Raw genomic sequence first — 26311 nt, 5'->3', positions numbered from 1 at the left:
TATGAAACTGTTATGATGGGTATATGTCACTATACATTTGTCTAAACCCATAGAATGTACAACACCAAAACTGACCCCTAATGTAAACTATGGACTTGGGTGATTATGATGTGTCAGTGTAGGTTCATTGATTGCATCAAATGTACCACTCTTATGTGCGATGTTGATGGTGGAGGAGGTTGTGTTGTGTGTGTGTGGCGGCGGGGTATATGGGAAACCTCTGTAATTCCTGCTTAGTTTTGGTTTGCGCTTAAAACTGCTCTTAAAAATGTAGGACTTCCCTGGTGGCGCAGTGGTTAAGAATCCGCCTGCCAATGCAGGGGACACGGGTTTGAGCCCTAGTCCAGGAAGATCCCACATGCCGAGGAGCAGCTAAGCCCGTGCACCACAACTACTGAGCCTGCGCTCTAGATCCCGCGTGCCACAACTACTGAAGCCCACGTGCCTAGAGCCCGTTCTCCACAACAAGAGAAGCCACCACAATGAGAAGCCCGAGCACCGCAATGAAGAGTAGCCCCCGCTTGCCGCAACTAGAGAAAGCCCGCGCGTAGCAACGAAGACCCAGTGCAGCCCTAAATAAATGAATGAATGAATGAATGAATAAATGAATAAATAAATGAAAAGTCTATTTTGAGAAAAGGGAGGGAAATAAACCATTGGCAAATGTGATTCAGTAGGAGGAAAAGGCACAAATAAACAGCATTGGAAATAATGCATAATTATGGTTAGGAAAAATATTTCAAAATTTTAAATTAATACTGTGTATACCACTTTTACCATTAAGTTTGAAAGCTTAGAAATGGAAATTACTGCTCCCCCCCCAAAAAAAAATACGAAAACAACTGTGGAAAAATGTAATAAATATACTAAAAGATTCCTCTCCTTCCCCCAAAAGCACTAGATGATTTTATGGGCAAGTTCTGTCTTAATAAACCTTTAAGGAACTGCTAGTTTTTCTAGTTCTGAAAAACTATTTCAGAACATAGAAAAAGATAGGACATCATTAATTCATGTTAGCCAAATCAGAATAACCCTGGTTACAAAATTTGACAAAGACAGCATAAGAAAACCATCTTCATTATGAACATACCTTTTGAATTCATGGATAAATGGTCTAGTAGGATTTCTCCTAGGAATGTAAGAATGGGTCACCATTGGGGAAAAGACTTGTCTATAACATTTACTACTTTTAACAGGGTAATGAAGAGAAACCAAAAGGTAATTATAATGAATGCCAGCAATGTATTTAATAATATTGTGCATTTACCCCTGTGTTAGAAAAAACAATTTTTTGCAAACTAAAAAGGTAATTTCTTAGCTTAATAAAGGGTATCAACTAAAAATCTACAGCAAAATTATATTTAATTTTGAAACGTTAGTTACTGGCTGTCACCACCATTTAAATGTATTCGAAGTTCTGATAAATAAAGTAAAACATGGAAAATTAAATAAGTGGCATGAAGATTATTTTGGGGATAAGAGGATTATGGATTTTTTAAAAGATTCTTTATGCTTTTTTGTATTCTGTGAATTTTCCTTAATAATCACAGAAGAACTTTATAATAAAATAACTATTTCAGAAAGCAAGCACTCATTTGTAATGAAAACACTTTCTTTTTAGAAAAGGAAGAGAAATTCTATATAGACAATATAATCAATACCTAGGAGACTCAAGAGAATCAATTGATAAACTATGAAAGTGACTGTACATTAGAATCACCTGAGAATTTTTTTAAAATGCCAATGCCTAGGCCGCTTTCCATTCCTCCTTCTCCCCTCACCCCGTTAATACCCTTGGAAAATGAAAAGAAGCATGGAATGTAAGGAGGTTTAGCTTCAGTGACACTGTGCGCCTCCCAATTCGTGAGTATAAAAATGAAGGTTACTTGTATGATAATCTTGTAACTATTTAGGATCCCAGGAATTACAAAGTTAGACAATATGGCCAATAAATTTTGTTACATAACATTAAAAAAAGATCTTCCTTCCCAGTGGGTAACACAGAATGTATTCAAGTATTATTTCGATTCATTTGACATATTTAAAGATGATTCTTAGTCAAAATTGTGAAATGTTTTAAATTTAGTCCTCTCTACTCTCCTTTCTTATTTCCATATACTAGGCATATAAATATTTCTTTTATTTTATTCATTAGTGAGCCATAGTCCCAGCCCTGGAGGGAGGAATTCATGGTCCAATGAGGGCAATAAAAGTATAAATAGATTCTTGCCAATAATTCTTCTTACTTGCCCCCCCGGCCTTCTAGTCTGCAGTTTAAACAGATCTGTCCTGATCCTAAAAACGAGCGATTTGTTCTTTTTAAAAATACGTTTTGGTGCAGGTGGGGAAGGGGCCATTTTAACTTTTTGGTCTCTTTTGTCTCTAGTAGCCGTTTTCCAGACCTTTGCTGTTTTCTTTCTTACCCAGCCTTCTGCTTTTTAACTCTATAGATTTATTTCATTTCTGTTTTACAAATTAAATAGAATTTTCTCTATTCACTAGGTTTCTTCCCATGCTTCTCCAGGTGAAGCAAAACAGAGAAAATCGGAGAATCAGAAGCACAGCAATAACAAATCTGTCCTTCTTCTTTAAGGCCAACCTTTCCATCTGGGCTTTGATTCTATCATACTTTTTGTGGGATGTTCCTTCCATTATTTCATTTGTCATATCTTGAACCGTCTCCTTTTCTGGTGTTATCAGTTAGGGATTTTAGTTGTAAACAAACTTTAAGAGGTTAAGTGGAAAAGACATTACGTATTGAGAATCAGCCACGAAGTATGTGAGTCCAAAAAAATGCCAGAAATCAGAGTCAGACTATTCTAATGGAAGAGCTGTTGCTGTTGCCATTGGGCACAGGCATCATAGCTCGTAGCATCAAATATTGGGCATGTGACACCATGACTAGTACTTCTGCTATTGCAGCCTTTGAAAGCTGGGTATCTCCTTTCCTCTTTGGTAGAATGAATATCTCATTGACCCTTCTTCAGTACTATACATAAACTAAAGATCACCCTGCTCCTGCCAGGCATTTATCCTCCCAGCAGGAGAGACTGAGAAAGTGAGTTGTCCTTCTCTTTCTTTTTATGACAATTCCAGCTTCTGTCTGCCTTTCTGAATCTTCTCTTTATTTATTTCTTTTTTTTAAATTAATTAATATATTTTTGGCTACGTCTTCGTTGCTGCGCATGGGCTTTTCTCTAGTTGTGGAGAGTAGGGGCTACTCTTCGTTGCGGTGCGTGGGCTTCTCATTGCGGTAGCTTCTCTTGTTGCGGAGCACGGGCTCTAGGCACGTGGGCTTCAGTAGTTGTGGCATGTGGGCTTCAGTAGTTGTGGCACGTGGGCTTAGTTGCTCCGCGGCACGTGGGATCTTCCTGGACCAGGGCTCGAACCCGTGTCCCCTGCATTGGCAGGCGGATTCTTAACCACTGCAGCACCAGGGAAGTCCCCTCTTTATTTCTTATACTACACATTAGTAGTACAGAACTTTTAAGGTGGTCACCAAATTCATTTTTGTGTTGCCTCAACTTTGGAAATGTTTCCTTTATCTGACCACAGGGTTTCTGTGGGTGTCAATGTAGCCTATTAGCTCCACAGCTCTAGGGAGCACCTTTGGAATTATACTGTCATTGACCCTCTCCTAGCATGCCTTTCTTATTGTCCTGTGTCCTAATTGTTCTTCAAAACCCAACTTAAGGTTTACGTCTAAGATACTTTTCTTATTTCTCAAGGCAGTTAATTACTCTTTCCTTTGTGCTTTAATATGTATTTGGTTTAATATTTCACCACTTCTGTTAGAGTTCCTTGTGTAGAAAATACCTCACTAGTCTTTCATTCCTAGCACCTAACACAACTCCTAATATACATAGTTAGTGTTTAGTAAATATTTTAATTAAATTCAGCCCGTTCTAGGTTTTGTTTTCTACAATAGAACTTTTATTTAACTTACTACGTGCATGTAAATCAGATTTTCGTTTGGCAGGAGTTAGAGCCAAAACGCCCCCACCACAGCCACCCTGTGCCAAATTAAGCTCCTTTAAAGTTGGTAACAAGTAAAAAGTCAGTTATCTTCTTTCCTGCAGCTGAGATTTCTTCTCTTACAGGTATTTTAAGACTCATTTTAGTTGACAGTATATAAGGTGAGTGTTAATGAGTTAACTGGCCTGTCTGAGGTGAGGGGAAATACAGGTGGCTGATGACTCACTACTTTAAATGGACTGGCATGATCAAAGAATCTTAAAAACTGATGTCAGTCTTTTCCAGACTATGTTACAAATAGCTTTTCACTTTTCATTCTGAAGCATTAACACCCATTTAGTGATTAGGTACTAGAGTTAGCCCTTGTATGTTATTATGATAGTATGGAGCTTTCCTTAAACACATTAATAATAGTATATCGTTTCACAGTTAACTGCTGCAATGTGAAAGTAAATTTGGTTTGTCAGATGCCTGGCTTTTGTGATAGCATTCATTACTATTCTACAGTATAGTGAGGTCTTTCCTCTTTAAACAACTCAGGTATTATTGGGGAGCAGTGTGTGGAAAGCAGCAAATAAATGTACTATCTTATTATACTGTAGTGGTTAAGAACATGGGATCTTTGCTCCACCACCTAGTAGCTGTATGAACTTGGAGCAGTTTTCTCCTTTAGTTACCTCATGTGAACTTATTTCCTTTTTTTTTTTTTAAATCCATTCTGTTTTCCCTAGTCTCCCTGCTATCTTGCTGCTTTATAAATTTCAAGAATGTGTTTGACTCTTAGTTATGTGTAAGACATTGAGCAGAAGTTTAGTGATGAATAGGTACATGCAACAATGTATCATACGTAGTTTCTATCCCCAAGGTACTTAGATGTAAAGTTTTATGGGAATACATAAAAGGTTATTTGTTTCTCTTTTTTTTCCCACTGCTGAATATGGTTGTCTTTATTTTTTTCCTTGCCTAGCCCTATCTAAACAAAATAAAACTACAGGACTGAAATTAACAACCCATTAAAATCAGTAATAAGGTATGAAAATTATGAAGGTTTTTTTTTCTTTTGCAAGTAATTAAGGGTAGTTAAATTATTTAAAGTATGCAAAGTCCAGAGAGCCAGGGTAAGGTTTCCAAGGCTTCCTGGGGTAAGGGATAGGGTCAAGGGGAACCTTGAAATTTGAAAGATAGAGGGAACACATGACATCAAAGTGTAGGTGAGAAATTTCACTTAAAAGAAAATAACATTTCTGAAAATATTGACAGGAGCAACAGTAGTACCTGCACAGTAGGATTGTGAGGAAGGAGAGAGACTGCCTGTAGGAAAAAGGAAGCATATCTTTACATTAAAATAAGACAAGTTTCAAACTTAACTGTGTTAACTATGATAGTGTTTCTACTATAGAGATCAGATGGTTAAAAGATGGTAGAAGGTAATGATTCTAAAAGAAAACAAAAACAGCATTGACCTTCTTTTCTACTTAGCCCAGAACTCATTCATTTTGTGCACTATAGAGAGTGATGTGTGAGGCGTTTTATCATTATCAAAGGGTACATCAAAATAGATGATTTTTTTCCCCTGTGTTTTTCACTGTAAAAGACGTCTGTTTTTTATGACAAGCTTTAAAAACTTGTTTAAAAGGTTTGGTTTTCAACACATACAAAAGGTTATTAAAATCTGAAATAAAAATGCTGCTGTGGCTCAGATCTTGGCCTGCTAGTCTGCATGCAGAACTCTTCTGGCCCACACAGACACAGAGGCATGTGGAGCTTTTCCCTTCTGGCTCCATAAAAGGCTATTTCTGACTTAGGTGAGAAAGAATTTATTGATGAGATGGCATTTGATTGGACCTGGAAGGGCAGAGGGTGGAAGGGCAATGTGGGAATCTGGGCATTTCAGGTTCAGAAAACAAGTTGGCATGGAGGAAGTTTAAGGAACATGTATTGAATGGTAATGAGATTTAGAGTGGCTAGAGTACATGAAGAATAGAGGGGAAATGATTGGATGTGTTTAGTGGGAAGTACATTATGGAGGACCTTGAATGCTTAGCAAATAAATTTGGACTTCTTTCCTATTGAGTAAGTTGTTTTATGCAGAAATGTAATATAAGAGCATTATTGTAGAAAAAAATCTTACAGTAGCAGTATGAGCTGATTGGAGGCAGGAAGACGAATTGGAAGACTATTTCAATAATACAGATAAAAGGAAAATGTTGGCTTGACTTAGGTTGGTGACAGTTAATTGAAAGCAGAGTGTTGATGTAAGAGATGTGAAGGAGTTTTAACTGAGACAGAAAATACAGGAGACTGGGAAACTTCTGGTAATTTGGACCATTCCATCCACTAAATACAATAATACAAGCTAGATGAAATATTGAAACATCTTTTAAAAAATCAAGAACATCAAAGAATGGACTTCCCTGGTGACGCAGTGGTTAAGAATCCTCCTGCCAGTGCAGGGGACACGGGTTCGAGCCCTGGTCCGGGAAGATCCCACATGCCGCGGAGCAACTCAGCCCTTGAGCTACAACTACTGAGCTGGCGCTCTAGAGCCCGCGAGCCACAACTACTGAGCGCATGTGCCACAACTACTGAAGCCCGCATGCCTAGAGCCTGTGCTCCGCAACAAGAGAAGCCACCGCAATGAGAAGCCCGTGCACCACAACGAAGAGTAGCCCCCACTCGCCGCAACTAGAGGAAGCCTGCGCACAGCAACAAAGATCCAAAACAGCCAAAAATAAATAAATGAATAAATAAATTTAAAAAAAAAGAACATCAAAGAATTAGAAAAATAGGAATTACAGTGTTAAGGCCCAAGAGAATGTGGAAATCTAGACAAATGAGCCAAGCACCGCAGTCTGCTTTGCCCTAGAAGTATGTGCTGATCCAGAAGAGGTGGCTAAGAGACTGAGATGTGATTTTTGTTGGCCTTTGGTTAGTGGGAAAAAAGTTGGAGTTCTCGGCCCACAGGGAGTGGGGATTAGGTAAACCAGCTCCTCTAAAGACTGAAGATACATTCAGGTCATCTGGGTGGCCCAGAAAACCTTAAGCCTTGAACTTAGATTAAGATGGTCCCAGGCTGTTAATGTACCCAGGCACTTGACAGAAGCAAGGGTAAATCTTTTCTAGGGAAAGAACAGTAAGGCCTCAGACTATTTCCTCAAATTATTTTTGTAATGAAAACATACTAATTTGGGACTCCAGATGTTAGAATTAGTCAGACATAGACTAAAATAAGTATGCTATCATAAGGGAACTAGGAAGTATGAGCTGTTGTACAGATTTGAAAAAAAAAACTTACTAAACAAAATAAGCAAAATTAACTCAGTGGATTAGTTTAACAGCAGGTTGGACAAAGCTAAAGAGAGGTTTAGTGTACTAGAAGATCAAAACACTTCAGAATTAAGCACACACACTAAAAGGTGGAAAATACACGAGAGAAGTTAAGAAAATAGAAGTTAGAACAAGAAGGTCTCCATTGAGTTTAGAAAAAGAGGAGAAAATGGGGCAGAGATGATATTTGAAGGTAAAATGGCTAATTTTCCAGATTGGTAAGAGACAAAATTGCCCTAAGAAGCTTGACAGTTCCCATGCATAATAAAATACTGTTTCATTGATTCTAAGATGTAGTTTTTCACATCTTAGAAATCTGTCTGAAATCTGAATGCATCTTTCAATTGACGGCACCTTATAGTCCTACAAGATTGAAAATTTGACTTACGTGAAAATTTCCCCATTTCACTTTCTGATAAGATCATGAGATTTTGGTACCAAAACATTTTATTTTTTAAAATTAATTAATTAATTAATTTTTGGCTGCGCGGGGTCTTTGTTGCTGCTCGCGGGCTTTCTCTAGTTGCCCTGAGCGGGATCTACTCCTCATGGCGGTGCGCGGGCCTCTCATTGCGGTGGCCTCTCTCGTTGAGGAGCACAGGCTTCAGACACCCGGGCTTCAGTAGTTGTGGCTCGTAGGCTCTAGAGCGCAGGCTCAGTAGCTGCAGCGCACGGGCTTAGTTGTTCCGCGGCATGTGGGATCCTCCTGACCCAGGGCTCGAACCCGTGTCCCCTGCATTGGCAGGCGGATTCCCAACCACTGCGCCACCAGGGAAGCCCCCCCAAAGCATTTTAGATTTTATGAAATATGGTAAAAAGAAATCCACATTTTAAAACATAGTGAAACTATAAAAATAAAGAGAAAATCATAAAAGCAATAAAGATGCAAGAAAGATTACTTTTAAAAAGTGTAAGAGTGTGCGTATATGTAATGTATATAGAGGGAAAAATAGATATAGAAAGTGTATATTATACTTACATTCTTCTAGAGAACAGCTGACTTCTCAATAGCAAAAGGGGAAGTGATGGTAGGATGATACCTCAGTAGGTGAAAGAAAATAAGTGCTATGGTAGAATACTGTAATCATGGAAAATGTATTTAGAAACAGTGCTATCTTTTAATTAATATAGATGGCTTTATGTTGTACCTAGCCTTTGTATTTTTTTAAGCCAATATTTAAAATTCTATCAGTGTTGATTAAAGTCTCAAATATTCATAATTGCTATTTAAGCAACTATTTGAATGTTAAGGGGAAAAAAATTGTGGAATGCAGCCTAATTTGTGCTAAAAAGTGTATAAATGAATGTTAAGTGCATGTATCAGGATAGTAATGAGCTAAGCATTCATCTTAAGCCTCAAGTTAATGAGCTAGATGTGTCAAGATAGAAAAAGAGCAACAGAATTTGCTGTTCAGAGAAAATAGAAGAAGAAATAACAGAGCAGACTTTAATAAAATGGAAAAGAAACATACAGTAAAGGGGATGAGATTAATGTCACTTTGAATCCTGCAGATATTAAAAAAAAAAAACAAAACCCAACCTCATAAGATATTGTGAATAACTGTGTTGAAATTTGAAATTTTACATGAAATGGATAAGTTCTTAGACATTTGCAATTCATAAAAATTTACATAAGAAATAAAAAACCCATATGGGACTATAACTATAAAGTGAAATTTTCTATAAAGTCCAAGTCCAGATGGATATACTAGAAATTTCTACCAACATTTAATGAGACAGTAACTCTAACCTTATAATATATAACTTTATATTAGAAAACAGAAAAAGAGGATCCTTCACCTTCTTAAGTCTATCACAATCTTAATACTAAAACCCAAAGAAAAATTAGAGGTTCTATCATGTAAATAGATGCAAACAAAGGGAAACAAAAACCCAAAGTATTTGCAAATTGAATTCAGCAATACATAAAAAGGATAATATTCCAGCATGGCCAGCTGAGATTTATCCCAGGAATGCTAGGTTGATTTAACCTGAAACAATTAAATATGGTTGGTCAGTTAACAAATTAATGAGAATAGTATTTCAGTAGATGCAGAGGAGCAGCTGCTAAAAATTAGTAGTCATTAATGATTTTAAAAAGAAACCATTAGCAAACTGGGCATTAAAGGGAACTTTCTTAATCTAATAAATCTGTAAAAACATCTGTAGGAGATATAGTTCATGCTGAGATGTTGAAAATATTTCTCTTTTAGATGGAGTTCAAGACATGGGTGTCTGTTGTCTTCACTTATGTTCAACATTCACTTCATACTGAAGGAGATCCTAGCCAGTAGTATACCGAAAATAATAATAAAGTATAATGGTTGTAAGGCAGATGCTAAATAGTTAATATTCACTGATGATATGAATTGTTTACATTGAAAATCCAAAGGAGTCTACAGATAAGTTGTTAAATGATTTTAGAAAGAAATATAGAATTTTTATTTTTTTCTCTTAGCATTTACATGCATATCTTTGACCCAGTAATTCCACTCACAGGTATATATACCTAACAGAAAGAAATATGCATGTCTAAACTGAAAGTTGTATATAAGCATGTTCATAGCAGCATTATCCATACCAGCTCCAAACTACAAACAACCCAAATGTCTATAGATAGATACACAATTGTGGTATGTTTATATAACTGTTCAGCAATGAAAAATAAATGAACTAGAGCTACGAGTGACTACATAGATGAATCTTAAAAACTGTTATATAGAGTGAAAGGAAAACAAATTCGACAGAATACTTATCCCCTGTATGGTTCTGTTTATATGAAATTCAAAAGCAGGCAAAAATAAGTTATATTCTTTAAGGGTGCATATTTAGGTGGTAAAACTACAGAGAAAAATGGGGTAGTGATTATCTCTGGGGGAAGGAGGAGCTTGTTACTGAGAAAGGGATGTTTGGAGGGTTTCTGAAGTACTGGCAGTTTTCTAGTTCTTGTCCTGGGTTGTATGATGCCCCCTGGATCTCCTTATTCCCTGAATTCTTATCACATTTACTGTTAAGTCATTTTGACTTCCTGAAGTTAGGTACTATTTTCTATACTTCCCTAAGCATTCTCCTCCTACCTCTTGCATACTTAGAATGACATACTGCAAATAGCTGTAGGTCTCTTTCCTTCAAAGCAATTAACATTGCCGCTAACTAGCACAGTTCCCACATATGGTTGGTTAATCTGCGAGGGAACTATGTAAAAATGATCTTAATTATATACTGTCTCATATTTTGATAGCTTATTCTTGGTTTTAGCGTAGCGAGATTTTTAAACATACTTTGGTTTATAGGCTCTTAACATTGACAACCTGTGGGCTTCTGTTAAATATATTGAAACACCGTTATCAGAATAAAAAAGGGTATTTCTTCTTGTACTCAAATCATTTTTGTCTTTCATTGGAATCAGACCCATTATTGCATAAATCACAAGTAGTTTATTTCATTTTATTTACTGAGTTGTGCTGTTCATGTATAGCAGGAGGAAAAGACCATTGAGCAGAGCAGAGGGTATAGACTTCCCTTGCATGCACATATCTGGACAGAGGGCACAGAAACCACTGTCTTTGTTTTCTTTGAAGTAAAACATAGTTTTAAAAAACAGTATTGATTCTTGTCGTTTTGGGGGCCGTGGTCTCTTGAGAGCCATGGTCTCTTTTGAGAAAGTAATAAAAGCTTTGGATCCTCAGGGGAGGGGAATGAGCATGTGTAAATAAGTTAGAATGTTTTGGGTACTTACAGTTGTTGAAGTGCCAGGGGTTTCAGGTTAGCAGAACTTGGTAAATTGGAATAATCATAATCAAGCCAAAGAACATGGACAGCTACCAGTGAAGATGACACATGCGTATTTAAGTGTGGCTGGAATACCCAGTGAAACCAGCATATGTGTCTTCTGAGGCCTGTAGTGTAGAGTTTTCTCTTCTCTGTTATGAAGGGAATTGTTATTAGCTTCTTCTTACAATGTCCGGCGTAGTTTCAGATCTACCTTGAAAGTTCATATGAGAATGAAGTCTTATTCTTCCAAAAAATCTTTTAATTAGCAAAATATTGGTAATAGATAAAGCTGGGTGGTGGGTATGTGGGAGTTCAAGTTATTTTTCTTTTGCCTTTTGTGTATTTAAATTGTTCTGTAATAAATGGGAATGGGAGCCTTTTTGGAAGATGGCATAGTTATTGTGTTTCTGTTATGATTTTGCTAATTCAAGCCTAGATGGAGTTATCTTAGATCTGTTTCACTGTGGTTAGTTTTCTTAATACACTTGCCTTCATCAAGGCTTAGAACCAAAAGGATAAAGTATGGAAGAACACAGAAAGGTTCTTAAAAATTATGCAATCAGATTTTTGTACTGCAACTTGAAAGTAATATTATCAGTATTTAGTGACTTTTTTGTCAGGTGGTCTTTTGTTTAGCAGTAAGCAAGCTCAGGAGATTTTTTTTAGTATCCTGCTGGGTTTTTGGTTTTGTTTTGTTTTAGGTTGCATTTTCCCCTATAGGGGAAAAAAATCTATCAGAATCTCAAAAAGTATTTCTTTCTTAAAAATACATAATCGGTACATTTATTTAGCTATAAACCATGTATAATAATATTAAAATATGAGCTAAATTTATCTTTTAGACTAGCATAAAAAACCCAAAACTTTGAAAGCAAGTTTTTATAGACTTGTATATGTCCTCATTAGATCTTTTTTCTTACGAGGGCCAAAAGTCTTCCTTAGAAAAAAAAGATTTTCTATCCCTGAATCCTTAGACAGTTAACTAGTTCTCTGGAATTCTGAACTTCACTTAGTAGAGGTTCATATGTTTGCTAGTTAACCTTACATTCTAATTTTAGTCCTTTTGAAAGAACACCTTTAAAAACCACAAAGAATGTGGTAAATCTTTTAATTTGTTTGAAGTTTACCTTCTACTTCAGGAGCCCTTTTTAAATTTAAATTTTTATCTAAGTAACACAATTAAAGTTATTGAAAGGTTTTAAGTTTTATTTTAAGGTTTTAAGGGGGTTATAAATGAAAAATAGTGCTCAAATCATCAGTTCTAATCTCATTCCCCCAAAGAAAAAGAACTCTTCAGTAATTCTTAATGACTTACTTATACTACCATACAATATTAGATCTACTGGCTTCTTTCTATAGAAGATGAGGAATAAGCTCTGAAAATAATGTTTATATGTAAAGACTGGAGAAAGCCTTATCTCCTGGTGTGTCTACTCTCTTGTTCCGTTTTGCTGGTTTAAGATGCGTTTTCATGCATTATCTATTATTTTTGCTTTTTATAAATATGGCAGTTTTTATTCATCCATAAGATATAAATGAAAATCTTTTCCTTTGCACCTTTGATATTTTTCCTTAAATATACCTTTTCTAAAAGTGGAAAGAATTACACCGTTTAGAATCAGGTTAATGGGGCAAAGGATGGTTGAAATGGCAATTCCTAGAAGAGATGTTGATGTCACAGATCTTTTTTAGTGCTTTGTCAGAACATAGAGTATAGAATAATTGTAACTGTTTTGTTAACTTTTGAAATTGAAGTCTGGTACCCATAAAATGCCACATGAGAATGTGAAACAAAAATTATTTGGTTATTTAGAAGTAAAAGTTCATTTACTTCTATACATGTTTATTTGTGGAGATATATATATATATATAAAATAATGTATTTTTATAAATTTTCATATATATGTTTGTGTGTTTTAGCTGTCTCTCAGGCTTATAGTAGTAGATAAGTGATGTATAAAAATGTATGGGAGCATTAAAGACCTATAAGGAGAATTGAACTCTGGTAACCCAAAAATAAATAGTAGAAAAGCCCAGTATATAACTTTAAATTAGCTTAACAGTTTTGCTTTTCCGATTTTGTTGTGAAAATAAGTACAACTTCAACAGTGATCTTTTTATGAAGTATGAAGCCCTAGTGGCTTTTAAAATAAACTCATAATGACAAAATTAAATATTGACATGGCAAACAGTGATGCTAGTCATTCAGAATTCAAGAAGAAACTTTAGCCAGTGATATACCCCACCTGCCATGTCTCCCCTCTCCATAACCATAATTCTTGTTATGTGGTATATTTCTGTCTAATAGTAAAGGAAAATGAAAAATTAAGATCTAGATTTTCTGGAAGGTTGGCTGATTCAGTGCCAGTTTGCTTAACTATATTTATATAAACATACTGAATGAACAGAAGGAACCCTAGAGAGAGAAGAGGATTTATAATCTCTACTGAAGAACCTCTCAAATCGCCCTTCTAACAATCTTTTTGGTGGCGGGTCTTGCAGGATCTTAGTTCCCTGATCAGAGATCGAACCCAGGGCCCTGGCAGTGAGAGCACAGAGTCCTAACCACTGGACCTCCAGGGAATTCCCAGCCATTCTAACAATCTTTAATCTAGGCCATGTGAGAGATGGGGTGGGGATACTCTAATCATGCCCTTGCCCCACCGAGGAAAGGCTGGGCTGAAGGAAAAACCACTGCTCTTCTGTTTTTCTTTTCATCAATATGATTTTCTTAAAAGGATGGGCAAATTTTGCAGGAAAGGAGGGCAGTAGTGTCCTAGCATAATCTTTGCAGCTGTTGACCAAAGTCAGTGAAGCAGAGGGAAATATGTGTGTTAACTCATTAAATAAGGTACCTGAACTTCAGTGCTTCACATTGAATTAGTCTCTCTCCATTTTGGTCTGTTTTTCACAGGCAAGGGTGTATCTAAGAGCCAGCAAACTGAAGGAACTTTCAAATATATAGTGACCAGGTATACGAACTGTGGGGAGTTAAGAATCCACCTGTATTCTTGAGCATAGTAGTAGTCCTTAAGAAAACTATCATAATTAGCAGGCTGAAAAAACCTTCTTTGTTCTTTTAAGAAGATTAAAGTAAGCATAGACTCTATGAGATAAGGGATCAAAGATAAACTGATGAAACAACAGAACAAGACGAAAAGGAAGCTGACAGAACTAAGAAAAAAAATAAAGGGACAAGCAGTAATCTTGCAGAAGTTAAAACCACATTGGCAACAGCAAGAAATAGAGCAGATACTATGGAAAATGGAGATATGTAAGAGAAGAAAAGGACAAAGAAGGAATTAGTAGATGGTAGACAAGGAGGAAAATTAGCAAAGGCTGGGTACAAATCAAGCAGGTCTTAATAACTAAAAGCTCTTGAAGTAATTACTACCTGAATGGCATTTCAAAAGAGAAAGTTAAATGCTAAGATAAACCCTACAGAACTAAACTTAAAGAATGAAGAAACCTTGTATATATGTCAGTTGAAAAATGATTTGAATTATAAAATGAGAATTATTTTGATCACAGACTTCAATAACAACGGGTACCAGAAGAAAATGGAGGCTGTCAATGTAGAGAATATTGGGGATGGGGTGGGTAGGATTTTGGCCAAAGTGAGCATTTGAATACAATTAAACATTTTAATTATGTCTAAGTAATTAGGGCTGTCAAGCTTAGGAAACAAAAAGCAGTTTTTACTATTCTTGAAAGAAAAGCTATATAATGTCAAAACAGTGTAATTAGTGAAAAAATTATGTAAAATGATAATCAACTGGGAAAAGCTCCAGGAAGTTCCAACCAAAACTATAGAGTTAAGTGTAGGGTCATATAATACAAGGACAATCGATGTATTATTGAAAGTTGGCGAAATAGGTTTAAGTACCCATTTTAAGTTATGTTTAGTAAAAATAAATTAGACTTCAGTATCTTCCAGAAAACCATAGCAGAGTCACTGATGGACAAAGCAAGTAATAAATAAAAATAAAGAACAAATTTTAAAATGTTACATTTCTGTAAAATGGAACTTAATAAATGAAAAAAATTTCTAGGCCTGCCTGCTGTGATCTGCAATACGAGTGGATTCTTCAACTCCCCATTCTGTTTACCTGGGCTGTATTTGAAAGCTATTTGCCTTCTATAATGGACCAAAAACTATAAACTCTAATATATTGCTATCTTTAAGAAATATTCCTAAATAAAGGAATTCAGATTTATTATCAGGTATCATTAAGAAGTCACTCTTTTCTTTAAAAAGAAATTGAACACTTATAGTAAGATTCTTCTAGGTACTAGGGCTACCTCAGTAATAAAATAGTCCTCATAGGGTTTACATTCTAGCAGGAAAAACATAAAATGGCGATTACAGAGTTAGTAATGTGATGTGTTGTACGGGAGTACAAAGTACTGTGAGGATGTAATACAAGAGAACCTTACCTAATTGGAGGGGGAGGAGCTGTCGAAGATTTGTTTGAGGAAGTGCAGTTTAAGCTGAGACCTAAAGTAAATGGTTAGACATTTGGCTTAAAATAAAATGGAATCCCTACTTTCCCCCTTACTACACAAAAATAATTTCCATGTGAATCAACAGTTTTAATGGAAACAGTTTAAAGGAATGACCTAAATCATGAATGAATTTTTATAGTCTTTGGGTATAGAGATCTTTTTAAAAACTTCATATGAAATCCATAAATCACAACAGTGTTGCATGGTAAATTTGCCTACATAAAAATTAGAAGTGGCAATTAAACACCATTAAGCAAGATTCAAAGGCAAGTTAGAAGCTGTGGGAAGAAAGCAATCCATAAAACAAAGGGTTACTCTTCCTGTTTACATACTGAACTCATAAAATAATAGCAAAATCTTCACAGAAAAATTAGTGAAGTTCAGCTTCACTAATAAAGAAATGCAAGTTAGGTCTAATTATTTTCCCCCCTTCAGATGGGACAAGATTTTAATCTAGGATTGTTATATGTGGAACATCTCTAAATGTCTTTCAGTATAAGATTGGTTAAGTAAATTATAGTATATACCTACAGGGAAATATTATGCAACAATGAAAAATAATGTAGACCCACCCATGCTCATGACAAAGATGTTACATATTGTTCAGTGAAGAAAGCAGGTAATAAGCCTGGAATATGAGATTATATGAAATATGCACATGTCTGTCTGTCTGTATTTGCATAGAATGCTGTCTAGTCTGTTCACCAAAGTATTAGGAGTTGCTAATTTTGTGTAGTTAAGTTTTAGATGCCAAGAGTTTGTCTTTTCTTGTGAGCATGAATATTTTTTTATAAAAACAAGGGGTTTAGTTGGTTTACCTATTCATACTAAGTGCTAGCTTCATACGTTTTCTATTTTTCAGATAAAACTTACATCTTAGGTTTTTTTCAGAGATAACCTTTGTAGGAGAGCATTTGATTTATCTGCTCTATATATTTTGATCAGGGACAACTTCATATGAGTTCCCCTTTTATAATATGTTGACATTTTGATTGATAACTTGACCAGTTCATTGACACATAACTGTAGTCAAAGTATTTATAAAAAGATATTTATCAGTCTTAGGAGAGTGATGTGGATTGTTCTCATGAGTGATTTTCCGGAGATATAGCACATGCTTTGAACAAAGCCTGAACAAGACTTCCACTAAAAATATTGAGAATCTCTTGAGTATTGATTATTTTTAACTTGAGAACCTCCTGTTTATATATAAAGAACATTGTAGTTATTTAAACCTAGACTTAACAAGCTAAAAAGTAAATTGATCAGATTCCATGTTAATATTTTTGCTGGTTATATTGATTCACAAATTGAAAGTTTTTCTAGCTATTGCTTTTCCATTTAGAATATTAAGATATTTCAGGAGGCCAAAGACCATGTCTTAACTGCACTAATGGGAGATATTGTGCTATTTACCACTGTCTTCTGTCAAGAAGTTTACAGTTCAGTTGAAACTCTGTAGCTAGTACTTGCCATACCATGCTGTTGACATATTAGATGGTGAACTACTTCTATATATTTAGATACGTATTTTATGAAAAAGCTAATGTATAGATTATTTGATATAAAAACTTTTGAAGATACATTTTTTTGTTTCCTCCTTCCCTTTTCCTATTAAAAACTATTTTAAAAGAATATTTAGAAAGCAAGTCTTTTGTAGAATGAGACACATGTAATAGTTTCATTTTTTAAATGATTTGTGGGATAAGGTATGCTTTATAGGTGGTTTACTTGCTAATATGTTTAAACTGGTATAACTAAAATTATTAATAAAATGAATTCATTGGTATAAAATATAGCCTAGCCTTCTGAAATACCATTACTCTTCATAAGGTCCCACTTAGAGATAGTACAACTTTCATCCTTAGGTTTTACTTGTAGTGTTGTTAATATACTAATAGCTTAACCTCTCATGATAGAAACAAAGTAAAAAGTGTCAAAATAGCAACAAAAATTCAATCTGCTTTCATACACATATGCTTCTATTTGCTGCAGTTTGTAGCCATACAGCTTATTTCTTCTGAGCAAAAAAGGTTATGGTCTTGGTTTAATTTACTTCATTGACTTTCCCTATAGAAAATCAGGTTTTTGGAGAGCTCTAACAGTGTGCTATTGCTGGGCTCTCATCCTTTCTGTTTAAATAATGCAGGTACTTTGATGGAAACCTGGAGAAGCTCTTTGCTGAGTGTCATGTAATTAATCCAAGTAAAAAGTCTCGAACACGCCAGATGAATACAAGGTCATCAGCACAGGATATGCCTTGTCAGATCTGCTACTTGAACTACCCTAACTCGGTGAGTATCTGGTAGTTTAAGGCTAGCACTGACTCTGTATTTCAGAGGGTAAATCAACTTTTCATTATTTAAATAAAGGAAGATCTGGGAGTCTGGGATTGTAGCAAAGCAGTAACCTATCAATATATTAAGGATAAAGAAAGGAAAAGAAAGAGTAAGAGCTTGTTCTCTCTCAGTCCTCCCCCATTTGCTGTGTGTGTGTGTGTGTGTGTGTGTGTGTGTGTCTGCGTTGGGTCTTCGTTGCTGCTGCTTGTGGGCCTTCTCTAGTTGCAGTGAGCGGGGGCTACTCTTTGTTGCGGTGCGCGGGCTTCTCATTGCGGTGGCTTCTCTTGTTGCGGAGCACGGGCTCTAGGCACTCGGGCTCAGTAGTTGTGGCGCACGGGCTTAGTTGCTCCGCGGCATGTGGGAGCTTCCCGAACCAGGACTCGAACCCATGTCTCCTGCATTGACAGGATTCTTAACCACTGCGCCACCAGGGGAGGCCCCCATTTGCTTTTTAAAGCAGCAACTTGCGCAAGTTTTCATTACACACTTAAATCTTTTCCATTTTTATATTACCACCGTGAGAGAATTGTGTAATAGGTAGGCAGCGAACAGAATTATTTTCCATCCAAATTAAAATAGATTTAAAACTAAGTTTTTAGAATAAATACCCAAAACACTTATAAAATGTCTTTAATGCTATTTCACTAGGGAGCTTTCAGGGTTTTCAGGATTTTCACACAGATCCATTCGAATGGAGATTCTTTTTTTATGGCTTTTTAAAAAAAATTTATTTATTTATTTATTTTTATTTTTGGCTATGTTGGGTCTTCGTTTCTGTGCGAGGGCTTTCTCTAGTTGTGGCAAGCGGGGGCCACTCTTCATCGCCGTGCGCGGGCCTCTCACTATCGTGGCCTCTCTTGTTGTGGCGCACAGGCTCCAGACGCGCAGGCTCAGTAGTTGTGGCTCACGGGCCTAGTTGCTCTGCGGCATGTGGGATCTTCCCAGACCAGGGCTCGAACCCGTGTCCCCTGCATTAGCAGGCAGATTCTCAACCACTGCGCCACCAGGGAAGCCCTAATGGAGATTATTTAGTACAAGTATCACTCTTAAAAACCTATTGAATTTAGATGATTAACTTTGGGGTATCTAGTGAACAAATTTTAGGCTTAAATAAACATAGTCTTCCTATGAAGGTACGTTATTAATAACCATAGGAAAATTACATTTGTGGCAAAAAAAAGGGGTTTAGTTACTTGGAATTCACCTCTTAAGATGTTTCAATATATCTAAGAATAATTTAATTATACAACAATTATAACTACCTTGTTCATATTCTCTAATAGTTAAGCAGCTTTTTCTAATAATTAGTGTATACCAGGTCATTGTCACCCATGTTATATATTTTAACATGTTGAAGGTTTTTCATTGTTAATCTTAGAGTTTAACATGTGTACCTCTAAAGGTTCCCATTTGAAGGAAATTAATTTGTTTACACATACAGGTGCTTAGAAAAGAAGTTTTAAAAGGAAGTTAATTATATTCTCTTAGAGAAATGGAAAATCAGAGTTAAAATAATTTAGTAGGTAAAATGCTGAATTGAATTTCCAAATTCTCAAGTTTTGATCACAGCTCTAACACTAGCTTTTTGGCTTTGGGTAGTAAATCATCTAATCTTGCTGGGTCTCAGTGTTTTTAATCTTTCAAATAAATTGAGTAAGATATTCTTTCAAATCTCTATCAGCCTGAAACTACTATTTATTCATTTCCCTCTCCTTAAATCACAGTTCTAACAAGTATTTAAAAGGAGCAATCAGCACTGCTATTAAAAATACGTTAATTTCATGTTTTGAGCATTTTATCATCTTTCTTTAATAGTTGACATTTGTGTAGTGTTTACAGTTTATAAATGTTTCTGTGAGGTAATACTGAGACCCAAATAATTTGTCCCAGCTTATACAAGGTTTCCTTATTCCTTGGCATTTCTCTTCGTGTTCTATTATAGCAGCTCCTCCTTAGTTTAAATCTTAAATGTAATTCGAGTACTGAAGCTAGCTGCTTGCAAATAACCCCTGTAACTTCCTCAGTGCCCTTGGTATTGGCAGTCTGAACAAATTAGAATTGAAAATCATGAGTAGATATTCACAGTGTAAATTGTGCTTGCACTTGTAACTGATGATGGAGAAACCACTATTTATTCATTCAGTCATTCAACATACCAGGCACAATTCTAAGCGTTAGAAACAACGGAGAACAAAGGCATATTGCCTGCCTTAGATAATTTACAGGTTAGCTGGGCAGATAAGTAAAATGACATAGTCAGAAAAAATGGTAAGTGCTTTGATAGGGCATGATACTGTGAGAACATGTTGGAGAGACACCTAACCCAGTTTTGGATCAGGGAGAACTTCCCACAGACACTGACATTTGAACTAACCTCTGAAGGTGTGGTAGTTAGGTAAACTAGGAAATACAGAAGCCAAAGGAAGAGAATGCAGTTCCAAGAATGGTAAACAGTGCTAGCTTCAGAGAAAAGAATTGAAAGGTGAGTTTGGAATTAACAACAAGAAGTTGACTGATGATCCTGGAAAGTTATCAATATTTTCAGTATTGTGGTGGGAAACCAAACTGCATGGGCCGAAGAGTTATTGACTTGAAGGTAGTAAAGGAAGAGGAGGCAATAAATTTACAGATTACTCTTTTTTTTTTTAAAAAAATTTATTTATTATTTATTTTTGGCTGTGTTGGGTCTTCGTTTCTGTGCGAGGGCTTTCTCTAGTTGCGGCAAGCAGGGGCCACTCTTCATTGCGATGCGCGGGCCTCTCACTATCGCGGCCTCTCTTGTTGCGGAGCACAGGCTCCAGACGCGCAGGCTCAGTAGTTGTGGCTCACGGGCCTAGTTGCTCCGCGGCATGTGGGATCTTCCCAGACCAGGGCTCGAACCCATGTCCCCTGCATTGGCAGGCAGATTCTCAACCACTGTGCCACCAGGGAAGACCCACGTTACTCTTTTAAAGGAAGTTTGGCTGTGTAAATGACAGGAAAAGCAAACAGCAGCATGGGTTGGAAAGTAAGTTAAAGTGTTAAGGAAACCGTGTTAGGAAAAAGTAATCATGGTGAAACTAGGACTTCTTTTCTCACAGTTTTTAGGCTAATGAAGAAGGATAATTTTAACCTCTTCAGTTTTGCAAGTAAATGTCACCTGAGATTTTTCATTCATGCTTTATTAATTGGATGGATGATTTCTTTACTTACATTACTTAAATAACTCCCATGTTTCAGTTTCCACTACTCTCTTCAAACACTGATACTAGCCTTTTATTATTGTGTATCTTTGATACCTTTCTCCGAGAAAGCAACTTTGCTTTATTACAGTGCCACATGAAAACAGATTTTAAGTAAATGCTTCTGACAGCTTAGTTTATAATACTTTGGAGTTAACTATTTTGGGTGGTCTCTTCTTTAAAAACAATTTCCTGAGATTTTGGAACACTCTTTATGTTCAGAGATTCCTCCCCCATCTCTCTGCCCCCTTGTGTTGTGGCCAGTTCAGGGGGTTCCTGGTCCTGGCAACAGTTACTCACTTTATAATAATGTTCTTTTGAATCAAAGCATAAGATTTAGCTCTACTAGGAAATATAGCTTGGGCTACCATATCATTTTTATGACATAAATAATTTGTATTTTCTAAGAATAAGGTATGTTAAATAGATAAAAGCAAAGTTGAAGATTGTGACGGTCGTCCAACCTCTGCTTCCCCATCCCTGGGGCACTTCTGAATCTTTGTGCTCTATCTTCCTTTTTAACTCATTCCATTTTACAGATGAGGGAACTGGTGCCCTGATTATTTGCTCAGTTTTTATGAACAAAATGGCTTCAAGTTTAGAGATTATATGGGCAACTTCTGATAGAAGAAAGATAATTCTTAATATTCTTTTCTTTGACATTAGTTGCTATCTGTGTAAATAGTGGAGGTAAATGAAACTTTTAAGAGTATGTATTCTTTTTTCAGTTCTTTTTCTTCAGCACCATTAATTTCTGTTGTAGATAATATTTTATGTATTTTTAGTGTATTCTTGGTCAGATATATTTATGATATAAACAGGGGTAAGTTTAACAAATAGATAATCTGATACCCTGTATCAGGGAAAGACTCAGGGAGCCAAGTAGGTAAACACAAGGTAGTAAGGGAACAAATATATCAGAGGAGGAGGAAGGAAAGGGAACTAAGACAGACAGGATGATACCCTGATATATCTATGATGATGAAACTCTTTTTTTAAAAAAATTATTTTACTTTTGGCTGTGTTGGGTCTTTGTTGCTGCACGCGGGCTGTCTCTAGTTGCGGTGAGCGGGGGCTACTCTTCATTGCGGTGGCTTTTCTTGTTGCAGAGTATAGGCTCTAGGCGTGTGAGCTTCAGTAGTTGTGGCTCACGGGCTCAGTAGTTGTGGCGCACGGGCTTAGTAGCTCCGTGGCATGTGGGATCTTCCTGGACCAGGGCTCGAACCCATGTCCCTTGCATTGGCAGACGGATTCTTAACCACTGTGCCACCAGGGAAGCCTGATGACAAAACTCTTGAGCACAATGAATATGTCTTTATACTACAGGTTAGTTTTTGCTTTATCTTTGGACATGCGTGTGTGATTTATTTTTCTAATTTATCTTGTTTAGTCTTGTTATCTATTTAATTAGAAAAGTTATTGGGGGACTTCCTGGTGGTCCAGTGGTAAGACTTTGCCTTCCAATGCAGGGGTTGTGGGTTCGAGCCCTGGTCAGGGAGCTAAGATCCCACATGCCTCCCAGCAAAAAAAAGCCAAAACATAAAACAGAAGCAATATTGTAACAAATTCAGTAAAGACTTCAAAAAATGGTCCACATCAAAAAAAAAAAAAAAGTTATTGGAAAGGGAGGGGAAAAAAAGCTTTCTTTTTGTCCTTTTATCTTATCTTATAATGAGCCCTGGTGTAGAAGTCCCAGAAGTAAAGGTGTTACTTATAGTGGTCACTTACTAACCATTGTGACCTTTAATCTCTCAGTCTTTGAAAAACGAATAAAGCACATGAGGATGTGTATGTGTTCTTTTTTTTTTAAGGCCATTTTCTTTTTATTTATTTATTTATTTATTTAATTTTATTATTTATTTATTTATTTTCGGCTGCGTTGGGTCTTTGTTGCTGCACACGGGCTTTTCTCTGGTTGTGGCGAGCGGGGGCTACTCTTCGTTGTGGTGCGCAGGCTTCTCATTGTGGTGGCTTCTCTTGTTGCGGAGCACAGGCTCTAGGTGCACGGGCTTCAGTAGTTGTGGCACATGGGCTCTAGAGTGCAGGCTCAGTGGTTGTGGTGCACAGGCTTAGTTGCTCCGCGGCATGTGGGATCTTCCCAGACCAGGGCTCGAACCCGTGTCCCCTGCATTGGCAGGCAGATTCTCAGCCACTGCGCCACCAGGGAAGCCCTGTGTATGTGTTTTTAAGTCACCAGTAAAACATGTTAGAATTGCTGATACATGACTCTACTGTATTTGTCCTTTACAGAATGCCCCTTCTCATTATAGTCTCAGAAATCAAATACTCTCCTTTAGTAATCTGACAACAGGTTAGTGCCAGATCTCCTTCACTACTGGGGAGTAATGAGAATAGATTCTTTTATTGATTTCCCATATCTTTTTTTTAATGGATGAGAATATTGATTTCCCTAATATTTGTCTTCACTCATTTTGTGAATGAGTTAGAATCATTGTCAATCTCTGAATAGCACCATATTTTTTAAAATTAATTTATTATTTTTTTTTGGCTCCGTTGGGTCTTCGTTGCATGCAGGCTTTCTCTAGTTGCAGTGAGTGGGGTCTATGCTTCATTGCGGTGCGTGGGCTTCTCATTGCGTTGGCTTCTCTTTTTGTGCGGCGCGGGCTCTAGGCACGCGGGCTTCAGTAGTTGCAGCACATGGGCTCAGTAGTTGTGGCACATGGGCTTAGTTGCTCCGTGGCATGTGGGATCTTCCTGGACCAGGGATCGAACCCATGTCCCTTGCATTGGCAGGTGGATTCTTAACCACTGCGCTACCAGGGAAGTCCCCATATTTTTTTTTGTTTTAAAGATTTATTTATTGTTTCTTTTTAATTTATTTTTGGCTGTGTTGGGTCTTAGTTGCGGCACGCGGGATCTTTCGTTGCAGAGCGCAGGCTTCTCTCTAGTTGTGGTGTGCAGATTTTCTCGTCTCTAGTTGTGGTGCGCAGGCTCCAGCGTGTGTGGGCTATGTAGTTGTGGCATGCGGGTTCCAGAGCACATGGGCTCTGTAGTTTGCGGTACGCAGGCTCTCTAGTTGAGACTCACGAGCTCAGTAGTTGCGGCACGTGTGCTTAGTTCCCCGACGAGGGATCGAACCCACGTCCCCTGCATTGTAAGGCGAATTCTTTACCACTGGAACCACCAGGGAAGTCCCTGAATAGAACCATATTTTAACCTTGATATTTTCCATGATTTGTTCTGTAAAACCGGTCTCAGGGCTCTGAAACATTTTCTTCCCCGGCTACTTTCCAGGTATTTTTTATATAGTTGATATGCTGTAATACTGTATCCTGACTATTTTCATCTATATCATAAGCAACATGAGAAATTTTGTAAGGATATTTCAAATAACAGCTAATTAGAAAATGTTATAGAATTTAAAATGTCACTATAAGAGCCACAGAATGAATAAAAGAGCTGGGAATAAACTTGGCAAGAAATATGAAAGATCTGTATGAAGAAAAGGGGAGATAAATGAATGCCAAGTATTTGGAAAGATGAATAATAATGAAATAAAGAAAAAGAAGAATAGATTGATGGCGGTAGGGGGGGAACTAGTCCTACCAAATTCAGGAATAGGCAGTGCAGTGATTTCCCTGGTGGCGCAGTTGATAGGGCTTTGCACTCCCAGTGCAGGGGCCCCGGGTTTGATCCCTGGTCAGGGAACTAGATCGCACATGCATGCCCCAGCTAAGAGTTCTCATGCCACAACTAAGGAGCGTGCAAGCCGCAACTAGGATCTGGGGCAACCGAAAAAAAAGGAATAGGCAGTGCGGTAGAACAGGAGAGTCAAGTATACATGAGGAGAATTTAGTATATAATAGAGGAGGCATTTCAGATAAGGTGGGTTATTTAATAAATGGGTGATGGAACAACTTGGTAGCCATCTGGAAACTTCGATTCTTACCTAACTGCTTATATCTAAATTAATTTAGAAGCCATAGATTCTAAACCTAATACATTTTGCCTCATATGAATAAAGAGCTTCTGCATAGCAGCAAAATGTAAACATTGAAACTGGGAGAAAATATTTTCTACACTTATAAACAGCCAATTTTCTACATAAGTAGAAAACCCCAGTAAATCATTTAGAAAAAAAGCCCAGAGGAAAAATGGGCAAAATAGGAGAAGAAATTTCACAGAAAAAGAAATATACAGCCTTAAATCTTTTTTCAAATGTTTAAACTTCACTCATAAAAAGAAATTAAAATGAAAACTAATGGTAGTTACTTCATTTTCACCTGTTAGATTGGCAGAGATCAAGGAGTTGGATAATATACTGTTTTGACATGGGTCATCAAGGTTTTGACATGTGTCACCAAGGTTTTGACATGGGTCACCAAGGTTTTGACATGGGTCACCAAGGGTCACCAAGGTCATATTCCCACCAAGGTTCTCTTCTGTAGTGTAAATTGCAACAGCCCCTATGAACAAAGCTTTGTAATAATCAAACTGTAAGTTTATACTGTTACAGTTTCACTTGTACAAATTTTTCCTGATACACATTCATTTAATCACAAAGGTAATAATAATAATAATAAAACCAAGATGCAGAAGAAAGTTTGTCGTACTTTTACTGTGTGTGTACCTGTGTACATTAGAACACCTCTGGAAGAATATAATATGTAAGATATTGGAAATAGTGATTACTTCTGGGTAGAGAGGTAGAGGACGAGGTTGAGAAGGATGGGGATGAGGGAGACTTATTTTTCCAACATAAACTCATATTGTTAAATAATTGTCTTTAACATCAGCCTATATTACTTATTCATTTAAAAATAATTTGGTAGTAAATATTGTAAAATATTCTTAAACTAAAATATGATAACCATTGGACTTCCCTGGTGGCACAGTGGTTAAGAATCCGCCTGCCAATGCAGGGGACACGGGTTTAAGCCGTGGTCCGGGCAGATCCCACATGCTGCGGAGCAACTAAGCCCGGGTGCCACAACTACTGAGCCTGCGTGCTTCAACTACTGAAGCCCGTGCTCTGCAACAAGAGATGTCACCACAAGGAGAAGCCCGCACACCGCAGTGAAGAGTAGCCCCAGCTCACTGCAACTAGAGAAAGCCCGCGCGCAGCAGCGAAGACCCAACGCAGCCAAAAAAAAAAAAATTCTTAAAAAAAAAAAATAAATAAAAAAAAATAAAGTATGATAACCATTA

At 36.9% G+C, this 26311-nt stretch overlaps 1 protein-coding gene across 2 annotated transcripts in view; it reads left to right on the top strand.

Moving 5' to 3' along the window:
- Positions 1 to 26311, top strand: part of ARIH1 (ariadne RBR E3 ubiquitin protein ligase 1) — a 114390-nt gene that overhangs the window by 47199 nt on the left and 40880 nt on the right. For both annotated transcript variants that reach the window (XM_061180102.1, XM_061180101.1), the window contains exon 3: positions 17732 to 17876. In XM_061180102.1, the coding sequence (XP_061036085.1) occupies positions 17732 to 17876 (145 nt within the window). The remainder of the gene's footprint in view (positions 1 to 17731; positions 17877 to 26311) is intronic.

The sequence above is a fragment of the Eubalaena glacialis genome, chromosome 2, assembly GCF_028564815.1.
Source record: "Eubalaena glacialis isolate mEubGla1 chromosome 2, mEubGla1.1.hap2.+ XY, whole genome shotgun sequence".
NCBI lineage: Eukaryota > Metazoa > Chordata > Mammalia > Artiodactyla > Balaenidae > Eubalaena > Eubalaena glacialis.
The sequence above is the reverse complement of the archived record's forward strand: the minus strand, read 5'-3'. Positions and strand labels throughout refer to the sequence as shown.